Raw genomic sequence first — 26,894 nt, 5'->3', positions numbered from 1 at the left:
ACAAAGAAATCCTTAACGTAAGTTCTTAAGTTCTTACGTTAAGGATTTCTTTGTGCGTTGATTTAAGTTAAATTTTAAGTACAACTTAGGTTCGTATGGAGTACTTAACGTAACGTAACGCGTTATGGAAGAGTTTGTGCGGTGGCCCTAATTCGCTCCTATTTTTTTTCCTACACTTCACTATCCACCCACTCTTATCTCTCACCTTCAACCACAGCCCGCTATCCTATCCTTCCTTACGCTCTCTTTCACCTCTTACTTTACTCAAATCGCTGCCCGCAAATACACACGTCTAACTAGAGATACTGGCTACGGTCCACTTGACGCTACAAACGTTTCGAAGCATTCTTTGATTGGTCAATTTGTAAAAATCTTTGTTTCAATTGGTCAATTAAACGCTTCAAAGCATTTGTAGCGTCAAGTGGACCGCAGCCACTGTAAGAGATTCGCAGATGTACCGTCTTGGGGTAAAACCGGATATCGGATATGACGTTTTTGATGGCGGTTTATTTTGATTGTAAATGCAAGAATACAATATATATATTTTTTTTATTTGTAGTTATTGATATTTAATAATCGTGAACAAAATGAATATTAAAACAATACATTTAAAAAAAAAGGTTTACACACATATTTCATTAATTTTCCCATGTAAGGTTAAGTAATATAAATTGATTATTAAGAAATTATATATTATTATATATAAATACATATTATGTTTATATACACACCCAGGTAGCAAGCCCACGTCATTTTGACGTCCCAAAATGGTCATATCTGGTCATATGTTGTCAAAATGACCATTTTTTACATGACCTAAAATTGACGTCATGATGACGTCATTTTGAAGTCATATTTCAGTCATAATCTGACGATTATTTTCCCAGACAGCACACATCCAAAATCGGGACATAAAGACGTCATTAAGACGTATTTTAGACACGGTCTAAAGCGATGTCTATACAATGAGATTTAAGGCGTAAAGCATAAGCATATTATATAAGCATATTATATTCAACTTTAAGAGAACTTTTTTAAGAAAACATTTAGATATCTTGGAAATAATTTTAAAATGATCAAATTAACCATTTGAACGCTTCAAAGTCTTAGTGCTAAATAGATCGCAATTTCCATCAAATTATAAAGGTTATGAAAAAAGTTAAATTTAACAATGAAATTAATAAGTAAATAAGTTAATGCTATTTATTTTTAATGTGTTTTGCAAAATTTAATTGCTTTTATAAAAAATAATATAATTGCGACAGTTTATAACATTAGGTATATGTAGACAATAACAAGTACCCGTATCGATGATTCAAACTGGCGTAGCAGATAGAGTACAAGGTTTGTAATCCTAAGGTCCCGGGTTCAAAACTTACCAGCGGTAAGTAAGAGTAAAATAAAATAATATAATTTAAATTTAATTAATTAATAAAAATTTGTCTTAAATTTAGTATGTACTGTTGATAAGAATAATAAAAAAAAAAAGAAATTTTTATTTTATTTTTTTATCTCTAGTTGCAGTTTAAAGATATCCGATTTAAGAAATCTTTTAGATATTAGTTTCATGATATCTTTCTGTTCTCAAAAAACGACGCATTGGTTAACATTCTGACATTATATTGTTACGAGCGTCGCCCGGTATACTCCGCGACTGCGACTCAGCTGTTCCGAAGCCGATCGATACATTGATTTTACCGAGAGCGTTGTCAATTGTCACGTTCTTGGTAACGTTTGTCAACAACGAGTCTTATCTCGGTCTCGAGCCTTGTCAGACGCGTTAATAAAGCTGCTTGGTTTTTAAGTTCAAAAGTGTCTTTCATTTTCGCGGCGCGCACGTTACAATATGTTATCTTTTAGAAGTCTTTTTATGTTATTATTTTCAGAAACAGGATATCTTTTAGAGATCTTTTTGACAACATATTGTTTACGTTATTCTATGACGTCAAAATACGGTACATTTCATGACGTCTGGAATTTGTGACATTCGACCGTCATTTTAACGTCATAAGGGCGTCATTTCGTGACGTCAAGAATAGTCAGTAAATGACCATTTTGGTCAAAATGACGTGAGCTTGCTACCTGGGCATTATATATTACAAATATAATTTAAGCATTGTATTTAGACTCGTAGAAAAATATGTGCAACCTCAGGTTTCTCTCTGATTTTATATTCTATTTGGTAGACACGTAGACCCTCTGTTTTCTTTTGACAGGTGACAGCTTAGGTCGGCTAGGCTTTCTCTGTCAGTTATATCTATCTTTCTCTCTCATACTTCCAGTTATACCCCAAGCGACGGGAGCCAATCAGAAATCGTTAACGCATCCGCGAATCTCTGTTATAGTGGGTGTTTACGATAATGGCTATCCGAGTAATTTTCTCTAGGACCGAAATATATGATAAGCACAACCATCTACTATCATCATGATTCGTGACAACTCAATGCTGTCCGGTATAGCCAAATCATCACGAGCGAGTTGCGAGTTCCGTGAGTTTGTAGCAGGTAACCTAAAAAGTACGACATAAATAATTTGATTATTACAATTAAAAATAATCTGTTTTTAATGTATGATAAGATTATTAACTTTAAAATAGTAATTATATGTAACACAATCATGTATTTTTTAAATATTGTCTAAAGTAATATCAGAGATTATTTTATTTACAAATATTTATTTTGTCTATCAAGTTTCTATCATAACGGTATTATTTCAAAACCTAATATAATATTTTAATTAAACATTGATTCTCAATAAATGTTATTATTTATTATTAACTAACATATATATTAGAAAAGTCATCTTTTATTAAATGGATGGTGTTAACACTTTGAAACAAATGAGATAAATTATGTAAAATTACTAAATAAATCATTATTAATAATATTTTTTAGATTACAAGGAAAAAAAAAATTTAAGTATAAATATTGTTCTTTCTTGTAACAACTGTTAATGATAAGTTGCATGGTGTTATCATTATTTTAAAAAATCATATATCTTTATGTATAAATATTATGCATGAATATTTCACTAATGTGAAACTAATAATAATGTTTACAATAAATTTTTTTAATTTGTAATACAAGTGCATAGTAAATTAAGATATATTGTAAACAGATATACGTTAGATATGCGTTAGATATACGTTATAATAGAAACTTGATAGACAAATTAATAAATAAAATATTTGTAAATAAAATAATCTCTTTAATATTACTTTAGACAATACTTTAAAAATACATGATTGTGTTATATAATTACTATTTTAATGAAGTTAATAATCTTACCATACATTAAAAACAGATTATTTTTAATTGTAATAATCAAATTATTTATGTCGTACTTTTTAGGTTACCTGCTACAAACTCACGGAACTCGCAACTCGCAACTTGCTCGTGATGATTTGGGTATACCGGACAGCATTGAGTTGTCACGAATCATGATGATAGTAGATGGTTGTGCTTATCATATATTTCGGTCCTAGAGAAAATTACTCGGATAGCCATTATCGTAAACACCCAGTATCTCTACGTCTAACTTACTCTGGCCCGGAAACGGAAGTCCCAATATTAAATATATATAATTCTTAAATTTTAATGTATAATCAAAAAGAAGACGTTTTTTGAAAACCAGCGATGTTCATGAAACATTATAGTCTTAAATGAATTTAAAAACGCATATCCTTTTAAAAAAAATTAAAGAAAATTGAATCATTGGAAAAGAAGACGTTTTTTGATAAACCAATGATGTTCAGGAAATATTATATTCAAAAATGAATTTAAGACGCATTACTTTAAAAAAAATTTATGTAAAGTTAAATAATTGGAGTTATATGATTAGAATAGTTAGGTATTCAGTAGGAAGCAGAAAACATAATAAAAATAACAAATGTCAGTATAGTATAAAAAAAAGCCATACCTGTCTGTTGTACCAGGCATTAATGAACTAAATATTTACAAACATAATTTCAAAAGCTTCAGAAAAAGTTTAGCCATGGAAAAAACGTCTTAGAAATAACGGACAAATATCATGAGACACGGTAGTGTCTCGCGCCAAGTGAACGCGCAGCACGAGACCGCCCCGTGTATTATACGCGAGTACGCGACTTGCGAGCAACCGAGATTATCAGATCTCAATAACGACTGAACTGATCGAGTTCTAACTAGACTCAATCGAAAGTTTGGGTTTGATTTGTATAAGAAAACTTTTTATTTTTACTCTACATGCCCTACAAGATACTGTCACGCAAAGACCGAATTTTAAATTTTTCATTTAAGATACGTCGTCGTCACTCTTTATTCTTTGTCCAATACATGAAATCAACACTAGAGGGCATTAATATTTATCTGTGACTAGAGTTCTTATAAGAAGAGTTAGGACCATCTGTCGCCATATACAGCCAAATTTACGTTGGTCACTCTGATTTTATCATCTTTAGATTGGTGACACATCATGGCTGCGGTCCGATTTGCGCTCACAGCGCTCACGGTGCTTACAGTACTAACATTCGGTCTGATTTGTTAGCGTACTCAGAACGCGCTAACAACGATTTTATTTCGGACCGCTTGCGAACATGATTCACAGGGTACATAACCTGCGTAATAGCGAAAATTTTTAAATTTTTATTTTGTAAAAATGGATAAGGCAGTGTTACTGCAAGTAATCGACATGAGGATTCGGATGATGATGATATAGAGCCTGCAATTAAATCATCTTCAAGTAGCAGCGATGAAGATGAAGAAACTGCGAATTTGCATAGAACATTGATTTTGAGCAAATATAGGAAAAAATTAGAAAGAAGACCTCGAATTAAAGGATTTATTGAAAGAATTATCCCAAAGTATACTGCACAAGAATTTAAAACACATTTTCGGTAATATTTTTGACTCTTAATCCTATATTTATTGTCATAATCGACATTTTAACAAATTTGTAACTCGTATATTAATTTTTATAATAGATTACTTCCAGCGACTTTTGATCTTATTTTAAGGTTGATAGGACCAGGTTTGAATTCAACGAAGTACGTTGCAGGTAGGAAGCCTATTTCAGCACAAAAACAGTTACTGATGGCTCTATGAATGATGGCTACACCTGACTCGTACAGGTTTATTACGATAAGTATGTCTGGTTTTTTATGGTTATTGAATAAAAATATTAAAACAAATTATGGCTTTCAGATCTGTGTGCACGAAGTTCGACATAGGAAAAGCAACGGCAATTCGTGCTATGAGACGAGTTACATATGCTTTGCATCAATTAGCTCCACGGTTTATTAATTGGCCTCAAGGAAGAAGAGCTACTGAAGTGATGATAGCATTCGAGCGCATGAGTGGATTCCCAGGTGTGATAGGAGCCATAGATGGCACCCACGTGGAGATACGATCTCCTCAGGACGATCAGCATCAAGCCTACATAAATAGAAAAGGTTATCAATCCATATGCAGGTAACGTTTTATAAGAAGTTTCTAAATTGTATTCTAAACAATCTGTAGAGTTGTAAAATGTGAATTTTATTTTCTTCTCAGGCTGTGTGTATCCAAAATTTCTTATTCACAAGCGTTTTTATTGGTAACGCTGGATCAATGCATGACGCTCGAGTGTTTAGAATCTCGCCAGTGGCTGGTACTTAGAGCATCCAGAAATTTACTTTCCAAATGACAGTCATCTTGTTGGTGACGCTGCATATGGTATTCATCCAAACATGATGATTCCGTTTAAGGATAATGGTTATTTGAGTTATAGGCAAAAGAACTTCAACTTTTGTCAATCTTCAGCTCGAATTATGATTGAAAGGGCCTTTGGTATCTGGAAAGCGCGCTGGAGGAGTGTTTTAGACTGTTTGCCTATGATTACATTACAGAAAATACCGGAATATTTAATAGCAACTACTGTCTTGCATAATATTTGCATTTTAAATAAGGATTTAATTGATACCAATGTAATGTCAAGCCAAAACATTCAGCATGGTAGATTGATATTAGATAGAGTGAATGATGGCAATAGAAAATGACAAAGGATAATGAATAATTTAATTATGAGATACAATTAATGTGCTTTTTTAAAAGTATAATATATCTTTTTATTAACCTTTATAAATTCTTTATAAACTATAAATATATAAATATATGAATTAAATTGTTTTAGCCCTAAGGCTTTTTATTTCTATGCGCCTGTCCTAGTGTAATGCTTTTATATTTAAACATAACATCAGTATGTGAATACATCAGTATGTGAATTAGATTTTTAAACTAAACTTACTAAACGATATTATATTAATAATTTATATCTACGAAGCGTAGAGCGACTAATATTATAATAATATCACATAAGTCAGTACAGTCGTAAATTGGAACAGGTACATAAATTTGTAAGAAATCATAATAAAAAAGCAACTATAGAAACTACAAATTTTAACACATTTACATTAACATAAAAATTGCACACAATATAGGAACTCAAAGCAAATTTTTTTGCAATATTGCAGATTAAGTGAGTGTAATAATAAAAATAAAATGATAATAAAATCAAAGGACGTAACATTTTTCATATAAGAGTAGTTAGTCAAATAATTTTTTCCCTGAAATAGCTTCGCAGAATTTTTTCAGTATATCCATTTTCTCTCTATGTTGTTTTTCTTTTTGTTCTTTTAGTTCTTGCAGTTCAACTAGCTTTTTTTCCTCTTTTCTCTTCTCTCTCTCCTGTCTATCTTGTTTCATTTGCTTCATAAATTTATCTAAAACTTTTTCAGATTTTGGCTTCTTAGTGGCAGGCATTTCCATAATATTCATATTCTCATCTGTTGAACTTGCCGAGGATGAAGGTCCAGCCTCTGTTGCTATTGCTTTCGGATTGGCCCATCCTGATTTTCCGAATAATTCATACATTTTCTAAAAGTAAAAAAATATATCACAGTTACACAGACTTATTTATGTGTAAAAAAAACTAAAGCTGAACATCATGCATTGTGGATAATATACCTCAAAATATTGCCATGACTTTCGATCCTTTCCTGATATGTTATTGTGGTCTATGATATTTCGATACATTTTTTCATGCTGTTCATTTTTGACTGACATTGTGTGCCTGACACTGCAATTCCTGGATCAATTTTGTTCATATCGCTTGCAATGCTACTCCAGATTTTTGAATGACGTTTTGTACCTGATGAGAACTCATTCATCCGTTCCTCATATCTTTCCAAGAGCAAATATACATTCTTCGATGACCATATGAATAAAGACTTGTCATTCTCTATGAGATATCCAAGAGATCATTTAATTAAAAACAATGACCCACAGAGAAATGACCCATCAATTCGATGTCGAATCCATTATCATTTATCATTTCTCGCTAAATTATGATTAGGCAATAGTAATTAAATTCATACCAGTTGACTCATCGACATTTCGTATCGAAGTGTCAGACGATGGGATATGCAGGGTATCTGCCTCTGAAGCAAACGAAGATGGACCAGGAGATAAATCTTCCTCCATACAAACATTTCCTTCACTGGTTTCGCAGATCTGAGGAACTGTCACATTTTTTCGCTTTTCTTCATTTATCAATTGCAATAGAAATGCTTCGTCTGTAAATTTTTTATTGCAAGAGTAGTAACATTAAAATTATTGAATTGTGCAAAGTTAACCTATAAAGTCAGTATACATTATATATTTTATTTTTCCTTACTTTTCTTTGCTCTCGCAGCTTCTGCTGCTGTTAACTTAAGTATTATGTTTTCTCCCGTGTCCTCTATATAGACTGGAAACAAAATTCTGCGAAATTCCGTCATTTTCAAAACAATGTAAGGCACATGTAAGACACGCCAGTGAACGTACTGAACGTTACTTTCATTTTTCCCGCGCAAATTGACGTAAGCGCTCACCGTCGCTCACGCTGACCCATCTCCCAAGCATGGTCACCATGAGCACGCAAATTCAAAAATCCATGACGTCACTTCGCTCACAGAAAACGCTCACCAAATAAATCGGACCGACCGTGAGCGCGTTGATAGCGCTGTAAGCGTAAATCGGACCGCAGCCCATGATGAAGTGTCACTAGTGTGCAGCAATGCACTAGTCTTCATTTTCTTTAAATTGTCAAATTTTATACTTCAAATAGTTTCAAAGTAAAAATATTATTTTAAATTTTTACATTAAGATAATTTTATATTATTAATGTCAATGTATGTAAATCTTTCAAATTGACAACTTAACAAGTCACAAATTTAACTATTATAATGAAATAACTATATAATGAAATAAAATCAATATATTTACATATATTATTATTAAAATCATTGCACTATATCTATTAAATCTTATGTAGTAATTGTTTTCACGATTGCTAAGAATATTTATTAATTTATCAATATCTTAAGATTCTTTTTTTACTTTGCATAATGTTGAAAATTTATATAATGTCCAATTGTTTTATTTCATATTAAATACCCAAAAGAATAAATTTTTCTTTGTCTTTTAATGGAAAATAGCACATTTTAAAAAGCTTTGAGGATAAATTGAATCCTGGAGCTACACACTTTGGCATTATAACTTTTATTGTGTAATTTTGTTTAAATTGTTTAGCCTTCGGCCACCCTTCCGCACCCACCCCGTCCAAGTCGCTAACTTATGTGGACTTAACTCTGCTTGCAATGTACATGGATTGCATTTAGTCCGTGCGCATGTGCAGTGTGCGCATTTGGTCTGTGTCTGTTTGTTACTGTGTCCGTTTATTACTGTGTCCGTTTATTACTGTGTCCGTTTGTTACTGTGTCCGTTTGTTACTGTGTCCGTTTGTTACTGTGTCTGTTTTGCACTGTGTCCGTTTGTTACTGTGTCTGTTTATTACTGTGTTTGTTTGGTCTGTGTCTGTTTGTTATTGTGTCCGTTTCACTTAGTCTGCTGTGTCCGTTTATTACTGTGCGCATCTGGGACGCTTCCAATTATCCTTGTTGCACCAAAAGGTACAACAAAATTGGTGGCAGCGGTGGGATTTCAAACTGCCAGGAAGGAAGGTAAAACTGCCAGAACGGACAGCTCCAACCGGAAGCAGCCAAAAGCCGCTAGAAAGACAGACCGACGTCACGAGCCGAGAACAGCTGTAAGGATCAACCGATACGATGGGAGCGTCCCAGATGCGCACAGTAATAAACGGACACAGCAGGCTGAGTGAAACGGACACAGACCAAATGCGTACAGATCAAATGCGCACAAACCAAACGGACATAGTAACCAACAGACTTACCACATGGGTTGCGACTTTTCAGGCACCTCTACCGACGGGGTGGCTGCGGGAGGGGGGCGAAGCCCCCCTTGCATCTTGCCCGTGTGTGTGTGCGCGCGCGCGCGTGCGTGTGTGTGCGCGTGTGTGTGTGTGTGCGTGTGTGTGTGTGCAAAGCATTCTCTGCACCACATGGGTTTGCGACTGTGCGCATTTGGTCTGTGCACATTTGGTCCGTGCGCATTTGGTCTGTGTCCGTTTCACTCAGCCTGCTGTATCCGTTTATTGCTGTACACATCTGGGACTCATTTGATACGACGAGCCGTCGAGTAGACTTCAGCCGCGGCCCGATACCCAGCGCAGCGCAGCATCGTTATCTGCAACACGGATACGGCACCGACCTACCGTACAGCCCAGCTGACAAGATGGAGCGAGCCGCTGCGTTATTGTAAGTAGAATAAGAAACTTTTGTAAAGCGTGCGACGCGAAGAGCGACAACGATATGCACTCAAACAATAAAAATAAACTGATTCCCCGGTAATTGTAAAAAACCGTTATTGTAATAATAAATCACGGGCGTGAATGCCGGAAAATAACGACGCGACGGTAAGAAACGAATCGTGGTTGTTCAGTGAAGCAGCAAGCCAAGCTATTCACTACTGCGAATTAAATCTTGCGTGGCAAGCGATACATGCCCTTTGCGAAGATCGAGATAACGATTGTCGGGCACTAGGACACCCTATAGAAAACAGTAGTGAATTGCCCGAGCATGTCATACGCGAACGCGAATTCTCCTTCGCAAGTCTCGACACTAGCCTATACGAGAACGCAGTTGACAGGACACGACCGGACCGTGCACATAGACAAACGAGACCGTGCATAAGTCGCACACAAAGCCGCGTATCTTCACGAGGCGAATTCTCTCTGACCTCGTACGATTCGGAGATTTTCAACCCCGAAGAAATACTTGAGAAGTACATCATGAGTACCCATGAGCAAACCGGAACGCAAGAATTCATTTCTAACGCGAAACAAGAAATCGAACAACTCCATCGGGAAACAGTTGAGAATCCGGCCGAACCAACCGCAAATCCGAACCCAGCGCGTGAACGGGATGACGAAATCAGAGCCACCCTGCGCGCACTTATACAAGAAGTAAGACGGTTGCAAATAGATATTGACGCGAGAAACGCAATACAAACCCAACGAATTCACGATCATCGACTATCGTGACCCAACAGACGGGACACGACCTTCGAAAATATTGACGAAGATGTTCGACACCGAAGGGGACGTGGTATTTTACCATTAAAAGAAGCACGCTGTATGATCCCAAAATTCGACGGGAACGCAAATAAACTTCAAGAATTTTTAAGCGCGATGACATACGTGGTCGAAAATATTGACCCGCATGAGGAAGTATCGTTATTAGGTGCGATACTATGCACAAAACTGAAAGGTCGAGCTATGCTGGATTTTTAAACGAGAAAAATACGCGACTTCGAGCAATTGAAATACGAATTAGAAGCGTGTTACGCAAGCAAGAAAAGCACAACGCACTTGCAAATAGAATTTAATACATTAAAACAAAAGATAGGAGAAAGTGCGCGAACATATGGCCTCCGAGTCGATAAACTAATGGTGGATCTATACGAATCCATGATTGAAGGCCGACAACACTATACTGTAGAAAATAAACGCGCCATTCTGGATATTCTACAGCAACAAGCGCTAGAGAATTACCAGATAGGGCTTAATGACGACACCAAAGCCATGGTCAGATCGCGCGGGTACGTGACGCTGCAAGATGCGATAGCAGCCGCAAGCGCGGAAGAGCGCATAAAAGGAACGGCTAATAACAAACCCAAACAGAAATATAATACACCTCCCGCCTACGCTCCCAGAAATAAATTGCAGTGCAACAAATACGGTAAAAGCGGACACAATGGCAGAGAATGCCGCAGTAGTCGATATGCAATAATCGATATACACTACCGCAGACTGACAAACCGCGCGTATTCACGCGCCGTGGATAAATATTGCGACAATTGCAAGAAGCGCGGACACACTCGTAAGGAGTGCTGGTACCTGAAAGGACGTCCTAATACAATGGCTCCGAATGCGCCGAAAATGACGCGAAACAAAAAGATCGGTACAAAAAAGACAATTGAACCGAAAAGAAAGAATTCTGACTCCGAGCGCAGCAGCGAAAAAGAGGGCGAAGCAAGCCATAAGAAGAATATGCGCGCTCGAGCTTATCAGGTGACGCACGTGAGGCGAGCCGGCCCTCGAGGCGACGGACTTGAATTAGTCACACTTCCGATAAGAGAAACACGCGCTGGAAAACTCAACATGCTGTTCGACTCCGGTGCAACGCTCTCCCTTATCAAAGTCAAAAATCTAAAAGGGAAGACAAAGATTTATCCGGAAGAAATCGCGCAGTGCGTACCCGGTGGTCGGGATAACTGACCACCGGGGTACGCACTATTGGGAGAATGCACGCCACTATCGAAGTAGGCAACAAAGAAATCAAGCACACGTTATATGTTGTGAAAGACGATTTTCCAATGGATTACGAAGGCATAATCGGTCTCGATTTCCTGCGGAAACAGCACGTGTCATGCGATTATAAAAAAAAAAGAAGTAACAATAAAAGGTGTCACCTTACGTTTAAAATCATATAATAAAATTGTTCTAAAACCCCGTAGTGAAACTATTGTACGTGCCATGACGAATCGAAATGAAATCGAAATAATACTAGCAAAAGAAACCGCACCGGGGCACAGTGGTCCAGAGACCTCTAAAATGTGGCCAAAAGTCACCTATCACATTCAGTTTGTAACACTATGTTTTTATTATCAGGGTAAATGAATGTAGATATGCACAAATTTGTAAAGCGATTCGATTATTATTTTTGATTTTACGAGACGCTGAAACCTGTAAATTAGATAAAAATTACGACCAGTCACTTGAGTTAAATTATTTTCCTTGTGCTATATATTTCCATACCCCAATATTTTAACTACGTATTCTTTAAGATAAAAGTATGTAGAATTTAAGTCATAAGTTATAATTCACTTAGAGAACGTACAAGACTTTCAACAAAAGGTTTTGTTATATATTTTTTCGATTTTCGCAAATATGGCAATATTTCAATTCAAATCTCCCCGAAGCTCCACTTCAGATTTAAATTCTACGGATACCATTCAAATTGTCTATTAGATTGTAGAACTTTTAGATTAGCTGCCACTTTTGATTCCAAGAAGAGATATATCAATTCAAAGTTTACACGCATCCACGCGTGACTTATTTAGCTGTGATTCCAGATTGAAGCTTCGGTTTTTTAGCAATTATTGATGATAGAATGATGATAGATAAGAGTAGGCTGATTAAATATCGATCTCCCCATCAATCTAAAGATTTCATAAAAATAAGTGTAACTGAATATTGTCACAATGCACAATGGGCCAGTAGACCGGAAGTGGCCAAAAGTCAAGATTTTGTCGGATTTTAATAAAACTTTATATATAGGAATTTTTGAGGTCGCTAATAACAAATATGTCAAAATTAAAAAATTTTAAATGGCGAATTTAATATGGTAACTAAAATTTATAAAAATTGGTCCGTTTTAATGAAACTGGATATAACGGGAGCGTCCCAGATGCGCACAGTAATAAACGGACACAGCAGGCTGAGTGAAACGGACACAGTAACAAACGGACACAGTAACAAACGGACACAGACCAAACGGACACAGTAATAAACGGACACAGTAACAAACGGACACAGTAACAAACGGACACAGACCAAATGGGCACAGAGCGAAACGGACACAGTGCGAAACGGACACAGTAACAAACGGACACAGACCAAATGCGCACAGAGCGAAACGGACACAGTGCGAAACGGACACAGACCAAATGCGCACACTGCACATGCGCACGGACCAAATGCAATCCATGTACATTGCAAGCAGAGTAAAGTCCACATAGGTTAGCGACTTAGACGGGGTGAGTGCGGGAGGGGGGCCGAAGACCCCCCTTGCACCCCCCCCCGTGTGTGTGTGTGTGTGTGTGTGTGTGTGTGTGTGTGTGTGTGTGTGTGTGTGTGTGTGTGTGTGTGCAAAGCATTCACTGCATCACATGGGTTTGCGACTTTCCGTGTATGCATTTGGTCTGTGCGCATGTGCAGTGTGCGCATTTGGTCTGTGTCCGTTTCGCACTGTGTCCGTTTCGTTCTGTGCGCATTTGGTCTGTGTCCGTTTTGCACTGTGTCCGTTTGTTAATGTGTCCGTTTATTACTGTGTCCGTTTAGTCTGTGTCCGTTTGTTACTGTGTCCGTTTCACTCAGCTTGCTGTGTCCGTTTATTACTGTGCGCATCTGGGACTCACTTGATATAAATAGGGGTTTTGGAGGTCGCTAATAACGAATATGATGTTGAAATCTAAAAATTTAAAATGGCGGATTTAATATGGCGGAGAAGGAATGCAAAAACATGGCAATTTTATTGCAAATTTTTTATCGGAGATCTTCAAGGACGCTGATTGCGAACATGCTATTCAATTTTTTAAATTTAAAATGGCGAATTTAAAATGGCAGACCAAAAATGCGAAAACTCGTTTTTTGGTAAAAATTTTTTTTTAAGGGTTTTCAAATTCTAAATTCAAAATGACGAATTCAAAGTGGCAAAAAGAAGTCAACTGTAATACAAATAAATATAAATGGTCAAATGTCTATCAAAATAGGATATTAAAAATTTAAATCAAATATTTTATCAAATTTGCCCGCGATTAGCCGACATAATAAGTTTCTGAGATCTACCGCGAGAAGGTTACAGAACATTATCGGAATCTATTTGTTTTTTATTTGTTTTTTTATTTAAAAAATCAAATAGCATATTTGTAATCAGCGTCCTCGAAAACCTCTGATAAAAATTTGCATTAAAATTGCTATGTTTTTACATTTCTTGATGAAGATGTGTCCGCCATATTGGATCCGCCATTTTTAATTTTTAGATTTTGACATCATATTTGGGTAAGGAGCCAAAATCCATAAAAAACTAGGGGAGAATGTTGGCAATGATGGAAAATCTCTAGAATCCATAAATTTATTTCTGAAGTTGACAACACTGTGGTGCTTTCGGGAGTAGCATGGGATGCGTGTAGTGCAGAACTGTGATTGTGACAGATGGTGCATGAAAGACCAAAATAACCTCGCGGAGATGACAGGTCAGCAAGACGCAGGTTAGTGCTAAATATTAAACTTTAATGAGATTATTAATTTAGGATCTTTACAATACGAGTTACTGTAAACTATCTTTGCTGTTTAATTCTGACTGCATTTACTATGTAAAGATTATTTTATAAAATTATGTGATATTTACTACATGTTTACTTTAATAATTAAATAAATAAATAAATAAAACCAAAGTTGTATTTATTAATTAATTTAACACTAAAGTCATTTGTGTTGTAAAGATCCTAAATTAATAATCTCAGATCAGTCTTTCTATAATAGTATTGATTATATTACAATGTGAAATAATATTATTATTACCAAAATACCAAAAATAATATAGAATTATTATTATTTCTTAAGAGATATAAACGTATAAATCCTTTTTTGTAAAGATTTAATGATTGTATAGATCCATCAAAAATAAAAGATTAATTAGTAATTAATCTTTTACCTTTGATAGGTCTGTATTAATTAGTAATTAATCTTTTACTTTTGATGGGTCTGTATGATCATTAAATCTTTACAAAAAAGTATTTATACGTTTATATCTCTTAAGAAATAATAATAATTCTATATTATTTTTGGTATTTTGGTAATAATAATATTATTTCACATTGTAATATAATCAATACTATTATAGAAAGACTGATCTGAGATTATTAATTTAGAATCTTTACAACACAAATGACTTTAGTGTTAAATTAATTATTAAATACAACTTTGGTTTTATTTATTTATTTATTTAATTATTAAAGTAAACATGTAGTAAATATCACATAATTTTATAAGAAAGATAATCTTTACATAGTAAATGCAGTCAGAATTAAACAGCAAAGACAGTTTACAGTAACTCGTATTGTAAAGATCCTAAATTAATAATCTCATTAAAGTTTAATATTTAGCACTAACCTGCGTCTTGCTGACCTGTCATCTCCGCGAGGTTATTTTGGTCTTTCATGCACCATCTGTCACAATCACGGTTCTGGACTACACGCATCCCATGCTACTCCCGAAAGCACCAGTGTTGTCAACTTCAGAAATAAATTTATGGATTCTAAAGATTTTCCATCATTGCCAACATTCTCCCCTAGTTTTTTAATGGATTTTGGCTCCTTACCCATATTTGTTGTTAGCGACTTCCAAAACCGCCATATATCCAGTTTTATTAAAGCGGACCAATTTGTATTAATTTTAATTGCCATATTGTATTCGCCATTGTAAATTTTTAAATTTTGACATTATATTTGCTATTAGCGACCTCAAAAATCCCTATATATAAAGTTTTATTAAAATCCAACAAAATCTTGATTTTTGGCCACATTTTGTGGATCTCTGGACCACTGTGCGGGGATATATATAGGAAGATGCATGGTGGAGTCAAAAAATTTTATGTGCCCCATCACCATTGTCAACACCACGGATAAATCAGTGGAAATAAATACGTCACTCATTATTGTGGAAGATATAGAAGAAAATAACATGCAAGTCTATGTGGTTACCCCCGAGAGGGACGGCAAGAAAAAACTTCCACGGGGTGAGCAAATCTGACAACTATTACGCACACAGCATCTCAATTCGGAGGAACGACAGGCGCTCAATAGGATATGCAACGATATAAATACCAAGATATATGCGGAGAACCCCTGACGTGCACCTCGACAGTGAAACACGAGATCAGCACGCGGGCCGACACCGCACTGGTCAATGTACGGCCGTATCGCCTCCCCGCTAAGCATAAGGAGGAAGAAAACAAACAAATAAACGAAATGCTAAAAAATGGCATTATTAGAACCAGCGCAAGTCAGTGGAACGCACCATTACTAGTTGTGCCGAAAAAAGGTGACTTGATTGGAAAATCGAGACTCCGAATAGTTATTGATTTTCGGAAGTTAAGCGATTTAACAGTAGGCGACTCCTTTCCACTGCCAAATATTGACGAAATTTTGGACCAGCTAAGAAACGCCAAATATTTTACGACTTAGCGTCGGGGTATCACCAGATACCAAAATGGCCGATAAAGATAAACCGAAGACAGCGTTCTCAACGCCATATGGATATTACGAGTATAATCGGATGCCATTCGGGCTTAAAAATGTGCCAGCCACATTCCAAAGACTAATGAATTCAGTGCTTACTGGAATACAAGGACTTCGATGCCTCGTATATCTAGACGATATTGTAATATATGGCTCAAGTCTAAGGGACCACAACAAGCGTTTAGAAAACGTATTACAACGCCTACGTGAAGCCAACTTAAAATTACAACCCGAGAAATGTGAGTTCCTACGCAAAGAGGTAAATTACCTAGGCCACATAATTTCGGAAGACGGGATAGCACCCGATCCCGGAAAATTAAAGGCAATAAAAGAATTTCCGGAACGGGTTTCGGAATTTCCATGTAAGGTCAAGGATGTTCAATCCTTTATTGGCCTCGCCGGATATTAGAGTGAGTCCCAGATGCGCACAGTAATAAACGGACACAGCAGGCTGAGTGAAACGGACACAGTAACGAACGGACACAGTAACAAACGGACACAGTAATAAACGGCCACAGTAATAAACGACCACAGTAATAAACGGACACAGTAACAAACGGACACAGTAACAAACAGACACAGACCAAATGCGCACGAACTTACTACATGGGTTGCGACTTTTCAGGGCACCCTTACCGACGAGGTGGGTGCGGGAGGGGGACGAAGCCCCACTTGCATTACTCTATCCGTTTATTACTGTGTCCGTTTATTACTGTGTCCGCTTATTACTGTGTCCGTTTATTACTGTGTCCGTTTGTTACTGTGTCCGTTTGTTACTGTGTCCGTTTGTTACTGTGTCCGTTTATTACTGTGTCCGTTTGGTCTGTGTCCGTTTGTTACTGTGTCTGTTTCACTCAGCCTGCTGTGTCCGTTTATTACTGTGCGCATCTGGGACTCACTCGTAATTTCCCACTCAATAATATAATTGTAATATAACACATTATATATAATATAACACGTTATATTACAATTACATTGTTGAGTGGGAAATTATAACTAACAGGCACGTTACATGTAACTTGGTGTTTGGTGGGTTTAGACTCCGGATGCATTTAGTCATGAGACAATCCATAATTGTAAAGAATACGGACAGATAAAAGAGACGATTGAAAAAACGGGCAAAATAACATTAAGAAACAATTGCAAGCTTGTGACAGAGAACACGATAATAAAGTCACGACGCCGTACGACACTAAAATAGATTCATTCCTGCCTCAATACAACATCTCATTGCAAACTAACGAATTAAAGTCCGACACAGACACGGAGCAAACAATAAAAATAAAAAATATTATCCAAAACTCCTCAGAGTTAAAAGAACTAAATAAGAAATTGAATGAAACGGACATAGTATTAAGCAAAGGATTCATTTTTTTAGTCGTCACACTTTATTTACCCAACGATAATCAGCGGTACAACTTTTGTAATAATAATAGTACTAATCATAAGCCTCGTTATCCCACATAGAAATGAAATCTCCAATAGACGTCCATTAGACGTCTGCCATGGAAGTTTGAACTTCCAGTGGACATCCATTAGACGTCCAATATAGAGCCATTAGAAATCCACAGTTCCGCACTGCGTACGTCTATTAGACCTCCATTAGACGTCGTCAAAGAGGTCTATTAGACGTTGTGTGGATTATTGATAGAGGCTTCACGAAACCTCGGTGGATGACTGGCGGATGTTTTATGGATCATTAGTAGAGACTTTATGGAGCCTCAATAAATGATTGACGAAATAAGAATTTAAAATAAAAATTTTATTTTTTTAAAATTATTTTTATCAATAGTGTTAATTAATTAAATTTAAATTATATTATTTTATTTTATTTTTACTTGCCGCTGGTGGGTTTTGAACCCGGAACCTTAGGATTACAAACCTTGTACTCTATCTGCTACGCCAATTTGACTCATCGATATGGGTACTTGTTATTGTCTACATATACTTATATGTTATAAACTGACGCAATTATACTATTTTTTATAAAAGCAATTAAGGACTTGGTTAGGTGGTGTGAGAGTGAACGGTCGTGTGGCGATAGCGGTGTGAGAATAGGGATAGGAATAGTCGGAATAATGAGATTTAGGTCGAGAAAATTGTTGTAAGAGGGAAGAGAAAAGAATAAAGTTGTAGGATAATTGAAGAGAACACGGTAGAAGTAGGAGATAAGGTCAGAATTTGGATAAAAGATTATAGGAATGGAGGTTAGAATACATAGTCGTGCGCGGGAAAATGTATAGAGAGGAGAGTGGAAAAAGAGGTAAAAAATGTTAGAAGAGGACTAGAGGAATCGAATAGGTAAGATACGTGTGTCATAGTGAAAGTGAGAGAGGATTATAAGGAATTAAAGAATGAGTATAGAAATGAGCAAGAGAAAGTTAGGTTAAGTTAACGTTCGAAGGTTCTAGAGAGATGACCAAACGAAAATAAAAGGTAAAGTGTATATGATAATGAAATCGAAGGTAATATAGTTATAGAATATGTAGGATAGGTAGAATAGATAATAATATTGGCTTGATAAGAATAGGAAATTTAGAACAAAGGAAGCAGTGAACTCAGAACACATGCCCTGGATGATGAAAATGACAAGGATAAGGAAGAGGAGGAAAAAGAATGCAGAAAGGACAAGTATAAGAGAAGACAACGATTCACCTGCAGAACGGTCACGCTAGGAAAAAGTGGAAAAGGCAAATGGATGGAGACTCTGGTTTTGGTAGGTTAACGGCGGTACACTAGAGAAGAGGAATGCAAGGCTCTATAAAGAGAAAAGGATGGATCAGAGATGCTGTAGAGAGAAGAGATAACGGGCCTAGGATAATGGCTGTATACATTAGAGAAGAAGAAAGATAAGTGATATGAAGAGGTGAAAGAAAGGCAGGAGAGAGGAGTAAAATGAGAAAAGTAATTTAAAGGACTTTTTGGACCGGAAACAAGGAAACAAGAAAAGGTTAGATCAGAGAGGCAAGAGAGAGATAAGACAAGAAGAAATATTAAGGTAAAGGAGTAAAAAGGAAAGGAGCGAAGGATACAGTTTTATTGGGATCCATATAGTACGGACTGTGTAAAAAAAGTAAAGAAAAAAGGGTTGCGGTCTCCTTTGGGTTATGGATAAGGACTTGAAAGCAGCTCACAATAGTACAGAAAGAGAAAATTCAGGAGGTACACGAGAAGAACGTAAGATATAGGAAGAAGTGAAGATTGAAAGATGAGCCGAGGACACAAGAGTGACATGAGGGATAGAAAAAGGAGTAACAAGCATAACGAATTTAATATGACGAAGAGAGCAAGACTGACAAGGGAACGGACAGAACTGTCCCTCACCGATTTTAATGAGCTTTGGATATGTTGTAGAACATAAAAAAATATTAGACTCATATTTTTTTTATCTGCGTATCTCGACGTTTAAGGGTTGAAACCACCCCTCGAAAATAACGCATTTTTTCGTTTTTTGCGAATATCTTTGAAAATATAAGGTTTATGAAAAAATGTTCTATATAAAAGTTTTATGGCATTTTATACTTTTTACAATAGTATATTTATATTTTTTAAAAATTTTAAACTTTTTAATTTATCCCACCCCCCACCCCCTTTTTTCAACATATAAAAAATTTTGTAAGGACAAAAATTAAAGAGCATTAAAAGCCGAATCCACCCATGTATAATAACATATGGGTTCCATCATTCTCAATTATTAGCAAAACGAGATAGTAATCTCGCGCTATAGGTGCCGCGCTAGAAGTAGTGTTGCGTTATTTCTTTAGTCGCGTCACACTCAATAACTGCCACTTCTGCGTATATTTTTATATTAAAACATAAAAATGGATTAATTTTAATTATATAATACGCAACGTATTACTCGATATAAAGCATAAATGTATATATATAACAAAATTAGCATATATATACGTATGTGCCTACGTACATTTTCATTGTTACAAATGCGAAAATAAATTAATATGAAGCAAAATATTTTTTAACATTTATAACTGCAAATACAATATAACAAAATATATAATATCAAGAGGAAAATATAAAATATAAACTGCTATTATATAAATATAATAACTATTTGCATAATTATATTATTTACACTATATGCACGTAGCACGCTCTGATAATAAAGATAATATAATATATAATTTAATAAGTTTGAAATATTAATTAAAAAATATTATTAAATAAAAATGAAAGTATAAATAAAGGAAAAGTGAAAAGAGGTTGAAATAATTGTTACAAATATAATTTTACCAATATAAAATTTTTATTAAACAGAAATAAAAGAATACCAATATTTATTGCATGGGTAAGGAAAACTGCTAAAATCTTACCAAACATGTTTATAAATGTCTTATATTTATGGCACATATTCATTACAAAGATGATGTTCGTGGAAAAAATGTGTTATACAAAGCGATTTTCTACACCAAGAACAAGTTATAATGGCTATTTCGTCACAAAGATCGCATTTTACTTTAGAATTCTTTTTAAAACAAAAGTCTACTGGTGTTTCAAATTCTATCGGTATAACTTGCAGGTATTCATCGTATGCATTCTCTACGTACCCACTTTTAGTCCACGCATATTTAAATATATTTTGAAACCTGGGCGACGAGAATTGATGGTGTGTTAATGATTGTAATTTCAAGATATTATTTCTATTATGAAGATCTAAAGCCAGATTTAACAACATAATAGTATCAGAAAAGTATTTAATGAAATTCTTCCACAATCGAAATCCGTATACGTCTAATGGCTGTATTTTTCCCGTTGTACCGGCTGGAATAGTTAGGAAAACAATATCTGTTGCAGAATCTGGTTTAGTTTCTGAAACTATGTTAGGACAATGTCCACTCCACGAATCTAACAACAATACTGATTGTGGCCCGACATTCGGAAAAAATACTTCCTTTAGCCAAGTTTTTACATGATTTGATGTTAATTTGCCTGACTTTGAAGCCGTAACAAAGATATTAGGCGCGTTGAATAATGTTTCTTGTACTCTCGGACCAAATGTTCCTGTAATTTCTTTTAATACTATGAAAAGAGGTGATAATAATCTACCATCAGCCGAAATAGTCGGTTGAATTGTATAGCTATGCGTGGTTGCTGATATAGACTGTACTGTAGATTCTACGTTTTTAATACCTTTTTGAGCTAAAGTACGACCAGAATGAAATTCTAACTGAAATCCACTCTGATCTGAATTATAAATATTTTCCACGCCAAATCGATTAATATAATATTTTACGTTTGCAATAAATGTCTCGCATTTATTTTCTAAATCAGGTTTTGATAATAGAGACTTTTTTGTAACAAATTTTGTTATTTTTCTAGATACAATATTATGTGCTTTTTTAAATCTTTGTACCCATTTCTCTGAAGCTTTAAATCCTGCCACATTTTCTTCATTTTGTGCTTGAGAAGCCCATCGAGCGATGTCAATGTCATGAATGATGATTTTTCTTTCAAGTGCTTCATTAAAATGGTCTAATGTGTATTGAGAAATTTTTTTTAATTTTTCTGGCCTACTACCACCTTGGATGAAATAGTTTTCCCATCGTCGTAATTGTCGTATCGATGTAACTTGTCTAAATTTTTGCTTAACTCCTTCAAGCGATCTTGGTTTTGTCTTACCACTTTTCCAGTATTCCACAGCTTGCCTCTTATAGTCATTTGATATTGTTTTTTCAACTGAATCACAAATAACTTCTTCTGGAAAATAGATTTTTTCTTCATCCGCTTCTAATAAATCAACTTTTTCCGCTTCTGGCACCTCATACTCATCATAAAAATCTAAAGTTTCTTCCTCTTCTAATTGAAATTGTTCTTCATTTTTTATTTCTAATAGCATATGTTCAATTTTTTCATTCACTCGTCTTTCCTGCGATGTTATTGGAGTGTTCGGATAATCCAAACCATTGAAAGTTATAGCGAGTAAAAATATCACATTATATGGATTAAATTGCAGCATTCTGAAATATTAAAATTAAATATATATCTCAATCTTTTATTATATGTAAAAAATAATACACTTTATAATCAATAAATAGAATTGTCTTCCCTGGTGGAAATATTTTTACAATTTTTTATGCATTTCTATAAAAAATTAAAATTTTTTACAACAAATCAAAACTTTCTACAAATTAATGAAAATTGTAAAAATTCATGACAATTTGTAATTAATATAGTATTTTTGAGTTTCTACAATTTTTTACGAGCACTTTCATGAGCGACGTAATTAATTGTAGAAGTTGTACATTGTTGTAAAAATCACAACTATTCACAACTATCTACAACATTTTACGAATATTTTTATGACCGCATGTAATATATATACTTATAATATTTTTATCATTATTTTTATATTTTTACAACATATCTAATATTAGAATTGAATACGTTAATACCACTAATAAAAATATTTTTTAAATTTTTTACGCAAAAAATGCAAACACCACAATTTTTATGATATAATTACAACTTTGTACGATACATTATTTGTATGTCAAACTGTATCAAATTGTAATTTTCTATAATATTACAACGCATCTACGAAAAATTATACTTTTCATAGATGTTTGTAATTTTTCATAAATGTTTGTAAATTTTCATAGATGTTTGCAGTTTTCCATAAATTTTTCTACGTAAATCTATGAAAAATTATAAACATGGCCCAAATCGCGTTGTTTGACATAAAAATGAAGTAGATGTATTGTACAAAGTTATAGTTAAATCATAAAAAATTGTAGTCTTCGCATTTTTTGCGTAAAAAATTGTAAAAATATTTCTACTAGAGTTTCTATGATAGTTATGTCGTTTCAAACTCTCTTGATAAAAAAAAAAATAATAAGTCAAAATGAATTAAGTCACTAAAACTGAATAATAATTATAGGGAGACTACAGTCAAGACATTAAAATAAATATTTGACATTTAAAGTAAATAAAAAATAATTTTGTAAACGAAATAGTTGTGTTAATACAGATGATTACAAAAAATATGTAGAATTAATCACAACATCAATTACAACATTTATTGTTATGAAAATTGCTCTAAAAAATAATTTTTTTAGAAATATGAAATCGGAGAATAATATGAAAGATGACAAAAAATGAATGACAATGACAGAATTAAACGGCACACATTAAGAGAGTAAAGAGTAATAAATTAAAAGCAGATACTTACATGTTTACGAAAGAACAATACTTGTGACAATACACTATCCAATATACTTGTTCACATTACCAACTACGAACTGAAACGGCAGCTTCTCCTTTATATATTTATACGAATGTATATATGCAATACATTTTGCACACGACACCGGCGTATAAATTTAGCAACAATGATAGACGGATTGGTTGTTCTTGCGCAGGCGTGAGGCTTCAATAAAGTATCTATTAGTAATAGGAAGGAGATGTTTGGTCCCCATACAATTTTGCAAAAAATCTTACCAGTATTTATCAAATAAAATACAATATTTATAAATTATTCTATTTAATACGAGAAAATATACATGCGTGTTTAATATGTGAAATGTGTTCACGTCTTTATAAATTTGCAAAAAATTGTATGGGGATCAAATATCTCCTTCCTATTACTAATAGATGCTTTATTGAAGCCTCACGCCTGCGCGAGAACAACCGATCTGTCTATCACTGTTGCTATATTTATACGTTAGTGTCGTGTGCAAGATGTATGATCAAAGATCTCCTTCCTATTACTAATAGATATTTTACTGAAGCCTCACGTGATGCGCTTGCGCGAAAACAACCGGTCCCTTTATCAACAGTGATATTAAAGTTATTTGTCCGTGTCGTATGCAAAATGTATATATACATCCGTATAAATGTATTTTTAAACTTCAAATTAAATTAAATTATATACTTATATTATCTTTATTACCAGAGCGTGCTACGTGCATATAGTGTAAATAATATAATTATGCAAATAGTTATTATATTTATATAATAGCAGTTTATATTTTATATTTTCCTCTTGATATTATATATTTTGTTATATTGTATTTGCAGTTATAAATGTTAAAAAATATTTTGCTTCATATTAATTTATTTTCGCATTTGTAACAATGAAAATGTACGTAGGCACATACGTATATATATGCTAATTTTGTTATATATATACATTTATGCTTTATATCGAGTAATACGTTGCGTATTATATAATTAAAATTAATCCATTTTTATGTTTTAATATAAAAATATACGCAGAAGTGGCAGTTATTGAGTGTGACGCGACTAAAGAAATAACGCAACACTACTTCTAGCGCGGCACCTATAGCGCGAGATTACTATCTCGTTTTGCTAATAATTGAGAATGATGGAACCCATATGTTATTATACATGGGTGGATTCGGCTTTTAATGCTCTTTAATTTTTGTCCTTACAAAATTTTTTATATGTTGAAAAAAGGGGGTGGGGGGTGAGATAAATTAAAAAGTTTAAAATTTTTAAAAAATATAAATATACTATTGTAAAGAGTATAAAATACCATAAAACTTTTATATAGAACATTTTTTCATAAACCTTATATTTTCAAAGATATTCGCAAAAAACAAAAAATGCGTTATTTTCGAGGGGTGGTTTCAACCCTTAAACGTCGAGATACGCAGATAAAAAAAAATATGAGTCTAATATTTTTTTATGTTCTACAACATATCCAAAGCTCATTAAAATCGGTGAGGGACAGTTCTGTCCGTTCCCTTGTGAGAAGAGGCTGTGCGATGGGTTCATTGTCTTTCAGAGAGTAGATAGTGGAACAGGTTAGGTGCACGTGGAGTAGAGGGATAGGAATTATAAGTAGAGTAGGAGAGAATAGAATTATAAATGTATGTAGGGAATGGAAGAGGTAGAGTAGTTTAATTATCTTATCGTTATGTCATTGGTATATTAAAATATTGGAAATGTGTAGCGAGAAAAATGATTTAAGTAAGATTATATTGTATTCTATGTAGGATTCTCTTTTTGGCAATGGGTGCTGAAGAGAAAAAGATCTCTTGTATAAAAAGGATTCTTGCGATTATAGGGTAAGATCCCATACAGCACGGGGAGCTTCCGAGGAGCTCCCGAGGAGCTCACCAAATTTTTCATAAGCTTCATTTAAGCTTCCAAAAAATTCGCACGGAGCTCCCTGGCAGCTGCTATGTCCGCTTTTGAGAGCTCTTTGAGAGCTTTATTTGAGCTCGCAGGGAGCGATAATCATGTTTTATAATTTATAATTTATAAATCATGTTTTAAGAGCTCCCTGCGAGCTTCAAAGTAATTCTCAGGAAATTTCTATATAAGCTTCCCGGGAGCTCTTATGTCCGCTTTTGAGAGCTCCCTGAGAGCTTAGATGAAGCTGTCAGAGAGCTTATATAGAACCTTCACGGGAATTATTTTGAAGCTCGCAGGAAGTTCTTAAAACATTATTTCTGAACTCCCTGCGAGCTTAAATAAAGCTTTCAGGGAGCTCTCAAAAGCGGACATAGGAGCTGCCAAAAAAAATTTTATTTTTTCTCAATTTTCGGAAACTCTCTCTGAGTTGCGAAGGCCCACGAACTCTCTTCGTGTAACAAAAACAATATATACTACACTTTGCTGCTAATGAAGTACTAACTGCTAGGTAAGCCGTGAGTGATGGTTTTCTTTTATAAGCCTTTTGGAGTAAATTTTCTCACGAGAAGGAGCGCCGTGCCTTCGCCTAGTGGCGATCTTGTGAACTACTCGCGGCTATATGACTATACATGCAGTACATTAATTTACCCGATATGTTCAATCTCTGGAAGTTTGTTTTGTCGAATTTTGTGAGGTTCTCGGAAACTCAGCAAAACGAACTCCCTGAGAGCTTGTTTTGTCGAATTTTGTAAGCTTCTCGGGAGCTCAGCAAAATGAACTTCCTGGGAGCTTGTTTTGTCGAATTTTGTAAGCTCTTCAGGAGCTTAGCAAAATGAACTCCCTGGGAGCTTGTTTTGTCGAATTTTGTAAGCTCTTCGGGAGCTCAGCAAAATGAACTCCCTGGGAGCTTGTTTTGTCGAATTTTGTAAGCTTCTCGGAAACTCAATAAAACGAACTCCCTGGGAGCTTGGTTTGTCGAATTTTGTAAGCTTCTCGGGAACTCAGCAAAATGAACTTCCTGGGAGCTTGTTTTGTCGAATTTTGTAAGGTTCTCGAAAACTTAGCAAAACGAACTCCCTGGGAGCTTGTTTTGTCAAATTTTGTAAGCTTCTCGGGAGCTCAGCAAAATGAATTCCCTGGGAGCTTAATCGGAGCTTTGTGCTGTATGGGATATGATAAGATACATTAGGTTTATAGGTTTATAGGTTATATAGGTTTATATGATAGTGAGAAGCTATGCGACTGGAGATTAGGATAGAAGGATAGTTAAACGATTGGAGG

The 26,894-nt window shown here is 34.8% G+C and overlaps 3 protein-coding genes across 5 annotated transcripts; 1 reads left to right on the top strand and 2 right to left on the bottom strand.

Annotated features, from left to right (window-relative positions):
* Positions 1-4,424: 4,424 nt before the first annotated feature.
* LOC118647674 (putative nuclease HARBI1) lies at positions 4,425-6,400 on the top strand. 3 transcript variants are annotated; one of them, XM_036293008.1, is made up of 4 exons: positions 4,425-4,873; positions 4,994-5,107; positions 5,181-5,447; positions 5,529-6,400. In XM_036293008.1, the coding sequence occupies exons 2-4, from the start codon at positions 5,082-5,084 to the stop codon at positions 5,659-5,661; spliced, it is 426 nt and encodes a 141-aa protein (XP_036148901.1). In that variant the 5' UTR covers positions 4,425-4,873; positions 4,994-5,081; the 3' UTR covers positions 5,662-6,400. The 3 variants fall into 3 exon arrangements, with proteins under 3 accessions (XP_036148901.1, XP_036148900.1, XP_036148902.1); XM_036293007.1 differs by having other exon boundaries at positions 4,427-4,873; positions 4,961-5,107; XM_036293009.1 differs by lacking the exon at positions 4,425-4,873 and having other exon boundaries at positions 4,967-5,121.
* A 299-nt stretch (positions 6,401-6,699) lies between these two features.
* On the bottom strand, positions 6,700-8,041 carry LOC118647673. Its single transcript, XM_036293006.1, has 4 exons — positions 7,690-8,041; positions 7,391-7,588; positions 6,981-7,254; positions 6,700-6,890 (listed from the first exon to the last, which is right to left on the bottom strand). Exons 1-3 carry the CDS (start codon positions 7,790-7,792, stop codon positions 7,031-7,033), a joined length of 525 nt encoding a protein of 174 aa, XP_036148899.1. The 5' UTR covers positions 7,793-8,041; the 3' UTR covers positions 6,700-6,890; positions 6,981-7,030.
* A 12,697-nt stretch (positions 8,042-20,738) lies between these two features.
* LOC118647719 lies at positions 20,739-23,923 on the bottom strand. The gene is made up of 2 exons (XM_036293153.1): positions 23,683-23,923; positions 20,739-22,471 (listed from the first exon to the last, which is right to left on the bottom strand). Exon 2 carries the CDS (start codon positions 22,468-22,470, stop codon positions 20,854-20,856), a length of 1,617 nt encoding a protein of 538 aa, XP_036149046.1. The 5' UTR covers position 22,471; positions 23,683-23,923; the 3' UTR covers positions 20,739-20,853.
* Positions 23,924-26,894: the final 2,971 nt, after the last annotated feature.

The sequence above is a fragment of the Monomorium pharaonis genome, chromosome 10, assembly GCF_013373865.1.
Source record: "Monomorium pharaonis isolate MP-MQ-018 chromosome 10, ASM1337386v2, whole genome shotgun sequence".
Lineage (NCBI taxonomy): Eukaryota > Metazoa > Arthropoda > Insecta > Hymenoptera > Formicidae > Monomorium > Monomorium pharaonis.
The sequence above is the reverse complement of the archived record's forward strand: the minus strand, read 5'-3'. Positions and strand labels throughout refer to the sequence as shown.

Excerpts from the sequence above, each read along its gene's own strand:
- LOC118647674 (XM_036293008.1), top strand. The coding sequence starts at position 5,082 with ATGATGGCTACACCTGACTCGTACAG. Across the intron at positions 5,108-5,180 it reads GCTACACCTGACTCGTACAG|ATCTGTGTGCACGAAGTTCG; the intron begins GTTTATTACGAT and ends TATGGCTTTCAG. Across the intron at positions 5,448-5,528 it reads GGTTATCAATCCATATGCAG|GCTGTGTGTATCCAAAATTT; the intron begins GTAACGTTTTAT and ends TTTTCTTCTCAG.
- LOC118647673 (XM_036293006.1), bottom strand. The coding sequence starts at position 7,792 with ATGACGGAATTTCGCAGAATTTTGTTTCCAGTCTATATAGAGGACACG. Across the intron at positions 7,589-7,689 it reads AGCTGCGAGAGCAAAGAAAA|ACGAAGCATTTCTATTGCAA; the intron begins GTAAGGAAAAAT and ends AAAAATTTACAG. Across the intron at positions 7,255-7,390 it reads AAATGTCGATGAGTCAACTG|AGAATGACAAGTCTTTATTC; the intron begins GTATGAATTTAA and ends GATATCTCATAG.
- LOC118647719 (XM_036293153.1), bottom strand. The coding sequence starts at position 22,470 with ATGCTGCAATTTAATCCATATAATGTGATATTTTTACTCGCTATAACT.